Source organism: Stegodyphus dumicola, chromosome 11, assembly GCF_044657685.1.
Source record: "Stegodyphus dumicola isolate Sdum_Otavi_A_Nest chromosome 11, ASM4465768v1".
NCBI lineage: Eukaryota > Metazoa > Arthropoda > Arachnida > Araneae > Eresidae > Stegodyphus > Stegodyphus dumicola.
The window spans coordinates 122290926-122301247 of record NC_140778.1 but is presented as its reverse complement, the minus strand read 5'-3'; the positions used below and the strand labels follow the sequence as shown (position 1 = coordinate 122301247).

The 10322-nt window shown below is 31.3% G+C and overlaps 1 protein-coding gene across 1 annotated transcript in view; it reads left to right on the top strand.

The window, feature by feature from the left end:
• Nucleotides 1-2619: 2619 nt before the first annotated feature.
• The window catches only part of Prim1 (DNA primase small subunit), a 38966-nt gene continuing 31263 nt past the window's right edge, over nucleotides 2620-10322 (top strand). Inside the window, exons 1-3 of the mRNA XM_085827183.1 lie at nucleotides 2620-2914; nucleotides 2996-3147; nucleotides 9945-10119. Coding sequence (XP_085683309.1) covers nucleotides 2731-2914; nucleotides 2996-3147; nucleotides 9945-10119 — 511 coding nt within the window. The 5' untranslated portion in view covers nucleotides 2620-2730. The remainder of the gene's footprint in view (nucleotides 2915-2995; nucleotides 3148-9944; nucleotides 10120-10322) is intronic.

Genomic DNA, 10322 nt, shown 5'->3' with positions numbered 1-10322 from the left:
ACTTATAGTCTTGTCTTGAATTTCTAAGCAAAATAACTCAGAAGAAATTTTTAAATAAATTATTGTCAGCCTAACGGTTCTGTAGTATACAACTTTTCTCTAGGTTACCTAACCTGTGTATAGAAAATAAATATCAAATGGAGTTGGGAAAGGAGTCTGTAGGCGGAGGATAATTTAAAAAATAAAATAACAGATTTTAAAAATAAACATTTACGGGAGTAAAATTTCATATTATTGCCTGAAATTTATAGAGATAAAGCACTAGGTCATTGTACATCTTTTCGTTTGGCTATTAAGCCTTTATGAAGGACGTGTAAGACGGACATGATGATCGAAGATTAGGAAGACAAAAAATGTCAACAGATTAAAAGAAATGTAATGCTGGCATCAGAACCTGAGCAACCAAATATATGCAGACTAAAGGATTAGATTACACTCTAACATGTAATATTGTTAGGGAGGCTACAAGCTCCTTATAAGCTATTTCTAGAAACTTCGATTGAACATTTAACGCATTAAAATCGTTTGCAATGGATTGCAATAAGAAACTGGAAAGGCTGGGTTGTGATATAATTATAGAAGAACTACCTTCTAGAAGATGCTGAAAAGTGAAACAACTAGACGACGAAGAATCGTCCGATTATAATTTCAATTGCTCTATCAAACAATTCGAAGTTACTGTCTGTAATTTTATAATGGATAACATCATTTCACCTATGTAAAGTAAGCCATAGAAAATTATATAAAGTCACATCACTTCTCGATCCCAAAAACTTTTCGAAGCCATTGCCGCCGAACTCTTTCGACTATTCATCTATATTATTAGAACACTATGCAGCTATAATAATTGGTAATCTTAAGGATGAATATCAAGACCTAGCAATTAAATGGGAAATACTAAAAAATTAAATTCAAAATCATTATTTTAAATCTGATACCGAGTCAGAAGGAGAGAGTGTTCTGGTATCTATTAATGAGCATTCATCCAAAGCTATATGTAATTTTTGAAAAAATTGCGTCTGGTCTGTATATAAATTACTCTTGGATTATATAGTAATGCGTACGCCAAAGTCTTTTTTGCTTATAAGTTTGTACTCACCCTGTCTATAACGCAAGCTGAATGCGAAAGAGCTATTTCAAAATTAAAAATGGTAAAATGTAAATTAAGGAGTACTATGAAGCAAGCTAATCTGGAGTCACTGCTATTGATGAACATAGAGAAAGATATTTTGTTAAAGCAAAAATTGAAGGCATAATGGAGGGTCCAGGCACCTGGAATTAAAAACTATTTAAATGGCTGATTATGAATTAACCGTTCTTTTTTGTGTATATAATTATTTAGTCACTGTTATTTATATATATGAAGTAAAGTGTTACCTTTCTGCAAAAGGAAAACCCTCAGAGGAAACTCAATCAGGAATTTTCTAAGATCAGGCTCCGCATGGAACTCCTTGCATGACTGGGAAGTATTGCTCCGGCAATAGAAACCCAGTACAATACAGTATATCGCAGTATCGCAAAGGTATATTTTTATTTTATAAAATTATTTTTCATGATGATAATAATGACAATTATAACTTATAAGTGTAATGACATTCCATATGGGTGTCCTTAGGGCAGACTTTTTTTTTCCTGCCAGGGTCGAATTCTTCGGTCAATCCACCACTGGGATCCGGTATTTGTAATTTTAGAAATTAAGCCCTGGCGAGGTATAAAGAAGGAAAGTCACCAAATAAGAAATCAAAAAATGCTAGAAATTATCACTAGTTGAAGAGATTTCACCCAGGGGCGTAGCTAGAGGGGGGCAAGGGGGGCATCTGTCCTCGGGCGCAGAATCCAAGGGGCGCCAAACTGATGTTACGACATTTTAGAATTAAATGTTTTTCATCCTTGGCACGCAGTAGGGGGCGCGAAATCTTCAGTTGTCTCTGGGCGCTGAAAACCCTAGCTACACCTCTGATTTCACCAATATCAATATGCCGATTTTGACAGAAACTTTGGAGAAGAGAGACGTTTGTATTATGTTGATCCCTCATTGCTTAACACAACCTTATTGAAATTTGATGGTTAAGGTGAAAGATCTCTATCTGGAATAACAATATTTGATGAAATGGAAATTCAACATTTTGACTAAAATCGTCGTTAAACTAGTGCTTCTTCCCATGACTCCAAATACTTCAGTATGCACAACCATTGGTGAAATAAATTATGATCTCTGCCTAGGATTACCAAGGAATTATTACGAAAGATAGGAGTTTCATATGGGAAAAATGTTCATTAAGCATATTATTGTAAATTTTTGCGAAATATTTGAAGCAATTGCATAAAAATGCCTGACTTAGTGATAGGAAATTAATTTTGAAGGAGTTCCGCAGAACGTTGAGACTTCATCAAAAATAAAATCCCCGTAAAATTCTTCCACAGATTAAAAGAGCTGTATATTGAATTGAAAGGAGAAGCAGGTTTCTTCAGCAATTAATCACGCCATTCAATAACTAAATAAAGGAATAGCGAACGAATAGCAAATCCCGGTTGAGAAGCGCAGGTTTCTTTATTCAGTATTAGAATAGGAAAATGGCAACGTTGTTATTAATTCTGTAATAAGTTGAGAAAAAACGGCAACGATTTTTGGCGGGTTTTCTGCTTTCGCTTGTAGGATTGTGGTTATGATTTAAGTTGCTGTTTTGAAAGTAGTGCCGCTGCTTATAATTGATTAATTAGTAAAGCAAAATGACGGAAATGGAAATAGACTGTGATGACAAAATTCTTGCTGCTATAAGGGAAAATGCCTGTATTAAATCTGAACAAACCCTGGATTCTTTCGATCCAAGTGCTTTCGCGGATTTACTTCCAACTTATTACAATCGTTTTTTCCCTTTTTCTTTGTACTACAAATGGTTAAGATATAATGATGGTGCGCTATAGACTATATCTGTAGTTTTAAGTTTTTATGATATTATCGAAATTTTATTTTTATTTTATTTTCACTTTGCAGATAAACTTTTTACAAACAGAGAATTTTCTTTTACATTGAAGGATGATGTTTATATTCGATATCAGTCATTCAAGGATGAAGATGATATGAGAAAGGAAGTAGTTCAAAAGTGCCCTTTTAAAATTGATATAGGTGCTGTGTATAACTTTCGAGTAAGAGCTATATTTTTAACATTATCAAATTTATCAATTGTTTGAGTAGATCAGTTTATTTGCTTTTTACATATATGTTTTTCTGCAAAAAATGTGTCTTATTTTTTGTATTTAAGATAATTTTTGTAAATTATCACTTAATATATTGTTGCATTAATTGACACTGTGATAAATATATGTGTAATAAACCATTTAAATGAGGGATGTTATCATAACAACATTAGAAAATTGCAGCATAAGCACACTTTGTTTACACTCTCCCTGCCATAATGCCAAATTACAAAATTAAATATTTAGTATTTCATGAAAATTTTACTGTTTATCATGTACTAGTAACGGATATTTTTAATTTCTGATAAATCTGTATTGAAATATCAAAAGTGATTCGATTAGATGTTTCAGATTTTAGGAAGCACTTCTGTAAAGAACCAGCTATATGTAAAAACTGCCAAAAATAGTAATAATAATTCAATTTTGCTAATGTAATGGATTCGCTTATTCAGAAGTAGCAACCACTCATCTTTCATTCTTTTTGTACCTTACGAAACTGTTCATAATTTTGCATTTTGTAGGATTGTACTCTCATCATTTATCACAGTTGCTCACATAATTGATTCCCCAGTTATTTAGCATTATTTTGTCTAATTTCCATGCTATCTTTTCTGAAATTTTTAACAATGGATAGATGGAATTATGTACCTTTAATTAAGTAAGTTGTCAGAGACATACGCTTGTCTGCAGTAGTGTGTCTCAGAACAGTTATTGCCTTTATGAAAAACATGTTCATCACAAATAACAGATCAGTAGAGATTCTGAATAAGAAGCACAAGGCAAAGGGAATAACTATTACGACTGATTTGATGGCAGACATATTCATTCTTAGGCAGGCATGGATGTTATGTGCAGATTGTTAATCATTCCATAATTTTCATTAATCTGGCAACTGGTGCAGGTACTTAGTCCACACAATCAAACAGGCGGCCTCTGAAAGTAAAATTATGAACAAAATTTTCCTTCACAGGGAAAATCTAGCTAATCACCTACTCAAATACCTATTTCAGCATTAAGTTAAACATAACATTCCATTCATGGAAACTGTAAATGCAATTAAAGATTATATCCTTTTAGGGTAATACCCCTTAATGGCAAAGGCTTTTGAAAAGAAAAGGAGATTTTTTTCAGGTCCATAAAAAGAAGGCATTTGCTAGATGCAAGTATATAAGTTTTTTAAACTCTTTAATAAAAATAAAATTAATCTGAAATCTATTTCAGTAATAATATTAATATTTAATACACTTTTCTGTGCTAAATTTTATTTTCATATGCTTAAAGATATTCTTTTCTAACAACCTGAATTTAATTGTATTAAATATTCTAACAATACAACTAATTCTTACTTGCATATGCTTAATATCATGCTTTTCTGCTAACGTGAATTTAATTATATTAATTATCATGCTAACAAAATAAATTTGACATACATTTGCTTACAGATAATTTTTAGCTAAATCTGATTTATTCTTAATATCAGGTTTAAAACCCTAAATAGGTAGAGGTTAAAGTAGATAGTACACCAGAAGTTCACACTGGTAACCATGTGTAGTTCTGCCGCAATAATTGTGCAGTTTCACCCCATTTTTCTGGGAGAACACCCCAGGGGCAACTGCAAGGGTCTCCGAACTCTTTTACTCAACTAGCCTGTCATGAGGATACAGCTCACTGTGTGTTTTAGTGCCCCCCTGCTGCACAGACATTACACACATACAAACATCTGTGCCTTCTCTGGGATTCGAGCCTTGCCCATCAGTATGGCATTTATCACTATACCGGCTGGATGGCAATGTAAGTGCTGTATAAAGAGATAATGTAAAGCTGGATTGGTTATGCGATAATCATTACTGGTTGACTCGAAGGCATTTAAAAAATACAGGAAAAGTAATGCCATATTAAAATTAACAGAAAAATACTAGTTTATTTAAGCTATTTAATCTGGAGCAGGGCTTCTTAAACTTTTCTTAATCGCTACCCTAGATGTTAAATATAAAATAAAGATGTAAAAATAAATATCCTTCTATAAGTAATTTACTTCTTTGGTAAATAATATACATATAAAAAGAAGTATTTTAGGATTTATTTCAAGCAAACAAAAATTGAAGAAACTTCTAGTGAGATTGACGTGCTTGTTTTCTGCTGCATAGCAAATTAAATGTTGATGCAATATTTGACACTGGTGGACATAAAGCATCTTCAACGTGTTTTAACGTTGAACGACATTTGGTTTTAATTAGCATTAAAGCTGAAAAGATAGTTTTATGAAAGTATGTGGTGCTGTTATGCAAGCCAAAATAACAAATCAAAGACTTGCACAAATTCGGTATCCAAGTTTCGACAAGGGGTACCCTAAAATATACTTTTACCATTCCCTCTTCAGCCCAATGTCAGAGAAAAAGCTCTGCTGGGCGAAAATCGCGTAATGCACAGTTCAGCGTTTGCATTGAGATGATAAACCATTTACACAGAACAAATTGTAGATGATTAGTTATTGTTAAGTAAATCTACGTACTCTTTTCCATCTTAGTATTTTATATTATGATATATGTAACTCCAGCATTATTAACTTTTATACTTCTTTTTCAATTCTTACCATTAATTTGGACAATTATCCATAATAATGGTTATATATGTTTGAACACATGTTCTTTATATAAATGCAGTAATGATCACAAAAATGCGATATACAGTGCAAAGTCTTTAATTCGGACTCATCGGGACTTAGGTGATTCCGGATTAGGGGTTTTTCCGGATTATAGATCATCAATTTAAATCTGCTAAGATGGCATGCAGAAATTATAAAATTAAAAATATGAAACCGTAATTTATGAAATAATGAGCAATTATGATCTAAAGAGTATCAAAATTTACACACACAAAAAAAAGCTTAATATTTATTTGTTTACTTTATTAAACATTTCTTTTAATTAATGTAAGTTGTTTAAGTTGCTTCGTTTTATGTGCTAATACTTTCTCTTTAATTTTATAAACAGACTTAATTTCTTGTTCAGTTACAAAATTCAAGTCCTAAAATTGCTGTGCCGAGAATACCCACTAACTTGTGAATTGAAATTTTTTCGTTTTCACTAACCTCTCTGTCACTTTCTTCATGTCTTTATCCATTTTTTGCAGCAATTCTACTTTTCACTTGATGGACATCGAAACATGCTTTCGCTTTGTAGATCCTTTGGCAGCTCTAGAATAGGAAACTCTTTTTGACATAATCGAAAGTTCAAGCTTACTTTTTATAAAATTGCTCTAACAGTCTGAAAAAAATAATAAGATGATCCAATTAAAAGCTTAAGGAACAACGCAATCTGCAACATTAACTGAAACAGATAATTTTAGCCTAGCTTATACCATCCATTATACATTAAATGCACATGAATAAACGTATTATGCATACAAGTATTATGCACATGCGTAAACGCATATGCGCAGAAAGTTTGTAGCTTTGAGGTCCAGATTAAAGACTTTGTACTGTATATCACATAGTTAATGATGAAAGTTTAAAATAAAAAAAATATACATACATTTCCACAATAATATTGCATCCTCGAAATATACTCCAGGCTATTCAGTCCTCCAGTCAAGTTTATATTTTACATTCCGGATTCGTCTGTGCACATAATTTCGATTAATAAGGTTAAGAGGGTTATTTTTATTCTTTTTTTTTTTTTTTTTTTTTTTTTTTTAAAGAAATGTAATCCTGAATTGTATAACTGCAGGGAAACAAGATTTGTAACAAATGCTTCTATGGCTTAGAAACCAATTAGATAAAATAGGATAAGGTTATTTGAAGTTGTCTGTCTTTATTCTATGAAAAATTAAATCCTAAAATATTATTTTTGTGCAATCTGAACATTGTCTATAACAGTGGTTGCAAACTGGCAGCCCATAAAGCAATTTTATGTGGTCGGCAAATGAATTTCAGTTATGCATTTGTTGCAAATACAATGATGCAAAGATTTCTATGTTTTACTTATTTGAAGTTTCAGTTTATTTTGCATTCATTACTATTAAACATGAACATGTATATGAACTAGTACTATTAAACATGAACATGAGTAACACATCAAAAAAATATAAATATAAATCTTATTCAAAGATTTGAAGATACAAATTTCAAATTTAAGTAACTTTTATTCAATTTTTGGTGAAAGTGCAGATTCGCCCACTGCTTGGCGCGTTTTTCAAAATCGCCAACTTGGTGCGCTCTCGCGTCTTGTCTCCTGGATTCGCAACGTCTCCAGAAAACACTACGCAAGGCGCGACATTTACAATGGCGAACAGTTAAAATAAATACAAAATAAAAGTTGAAGCAGAATTTTGAAAACTGAAAATCCTTTAAAAACTGCTTAATAATTTTAAAAAACAAACGTGGTTAAGAAAACATAGTGAGCTTCAAAAACTTAAAATCGTTACAAAACACTGAAGAATTAAAATACATTCCCTATAAAAAGTGCAGAATAATCCACTGCTTGACATGTTTTTAGAATTGCAAAAACTCAGTATCCATGTACACATCAACCTATTTTCACTTAAAAAAACATCCCACAATTGCACAGAAATGGCATTGCGCATTGTCTTGACTTTATCCATGTACACATCGACCTATTTTCACTTAAAAAAAATATCCCAGAATTGCACAAAAATGGCATTGCACACTGTCTTGACTTTATCCATGTACTATTTTACTTATTTATTGACTTTATCCATGTACCAACCTATTTTCACTTAAAAAGTCAAAGAAAATTGACAAAAATCCAATTCTTCTTACTCTTGTAAAAAGCGCCAAACAAATAATTGGGAAATTTTTAAAACTGGAAATCCTTTCAAAAAAACCTAATAACTTTAAAAACTTAAATTGTTTCAAAAACCTAGTAAGTTTAAAAAACATAAAATCCTACAAAACCCTGAACAATTAATACTTTCACTTCAAAAAAAATTTTAAAATATGAAAATCTAGTTCTTACAAAAACATAATTTAAAAACTAAAAATCGTTACAAAATACTGAAAAATAAAAAATACTTTCACTTACCTGAAAAGGGGTAATCCACTCCGCTCAGCCGAAGAACAAACAGTAACGAATTCTCGAAATGTTCTCGAATTATTGTTTAAAATAATAATAAACACCTCTACCATCTATTATCGTCTACACCAATCGGAAATTCTAAATTTTAAAATACATACTGAGCACACGGGAAAATCCTCCGAATTTTGCCTCGCAAGAAGTTCTCAATTCAAAATACATACTGGGCATGCGCGAAAATGCTCTGAAATCCGCCTTCTAGAACGGCAAAATTGACTTGGATACCATTTGGTGCATTTATCAATCTCTTAAAAAATGCCAAACACAACCTGCCAAATAAGTGTGCGATTCTGCACTTTAGCCCATTTTTTTGTGAAAAAATAAAGAAATGCTCATGTTTTGGCTAATGGTATAAGTTTTTTACTGATATACGCAACTTTTAATCCACAAAAATCCTCTATATAAAGAAATGAGTGAAAAATGCTTGACGTAGAAAACAGCAGAATAATATTTATTTAATATTTTATACTAACTTATTAGCAAATCTGATTATCATTTTATTGCATTTTGAAAAATTTTCATTCTAATTAGAAATTATCTGGAAATACGAGCAATAAGTTAGAAAAAGAGCATATTTTATTCTGATTCGAAGTGTAATTTATTTAGAAATTAATTATATGTAAATATACACATGGGATAATGTGAGCCATAAGTAAGGAAAAGGAGCATGTTTTTTAATTTTCTTGTGTAAAAATAAAATTATCTTATTCTAATTACAAGTGTAATTGATTTATTTAGAAAATAATTAAACAGCGAATTCAAAATGTCTACTGACAAAATCACGTGATCGTCTGCACAAACATTTATATGCAAAGTCACGACACCCAACACAAAGTATCTACCATATCGAAAGAAAATATCCCTTTCCTTTTCCCTATCTTAGTTAACATCTGGGCTAGCAACCTAACCACTCTTCCCATTGCTTAGTGCCTATCGCCCAAGTTGGCGAATGCAATTTTAGGAATCTCGCCAAGTGCCCCCCATACAGTTTTCTTTTCAAGAGACAGTTTTGTTTTATGTTGAGAGTCTGTGACTGCAATTTTTTGACATACAATTTTTATTTTATTTTATTTATTTTTGGAGATACTGCCTAGTTAATCCATAACCTGGTTAATCTATCCTCAGTTGATTAGAAGTTCTCTGTAATTTGGATTTTGAAACATTCAGTCTTCACATATCATTAATCCTTAAAGCTTCTGGGCACTTTTTCAGAACTTCAAGACAACACACTACAAATTAATGCAATTATTTACATTTGCTTGTATTTATTGCATTTTATTCCTTGTGGTTCTCTTTTAGAAGTATGTAGGTGTTTGGTCAATATATAGTTTCTCATATGCATGCAGATGAAGGGAAAATGATGCTAGTTGCTATTACCATGATTCAAACAATACAGCATTATTTTGTTTTTAATTATATATATGGATAAAGAAATATTAGCTAAAATTTTCAGATTTTTAATGGTACAGCGTAGTGAATGTGGGGACAAAGAAAGATATTATTAGGTAATATATTATGATTAATTTTTTCAGTCAATAATGTTTATGAAATTTACAAATTGACTTGGAATTTTATTGTAAATCAATAAAATTATTCAAATGAGTGTAAAATATTTTTTTGTATTCTTTTTAATATGATTCCTCCCCCTCTTAGCCTAGTGAACAACGAACTGCTTCCAATTTTCATCCACTTGAGAAAGAACTGGTTTTTGATATTGATATGACAGATTATGATGAGGTTAGAACTTGCTGTAGTGGAGCTGATATATGCAAAAAATGCTGGCCTTTCATGACTGTAGCTCTGAAAATTTTAGACCGAGCACTAAGAGGTAGATGTTTCTTTTTTTCTTTTCTCATGAGCTTTTTTTTATAAAATACTAAGATAAGTAAGTTAAATAAATTGAAAAGGAGAAATAAAGATCTTTCTGTAAAGTCATAAAGTACTAATTTGTTTTAATTTTATTATTTTTATTAATTATTGTGCATATGTATGTATAGGTTTTTATAATTGGTTAGAGTAGACTGAAGGGTG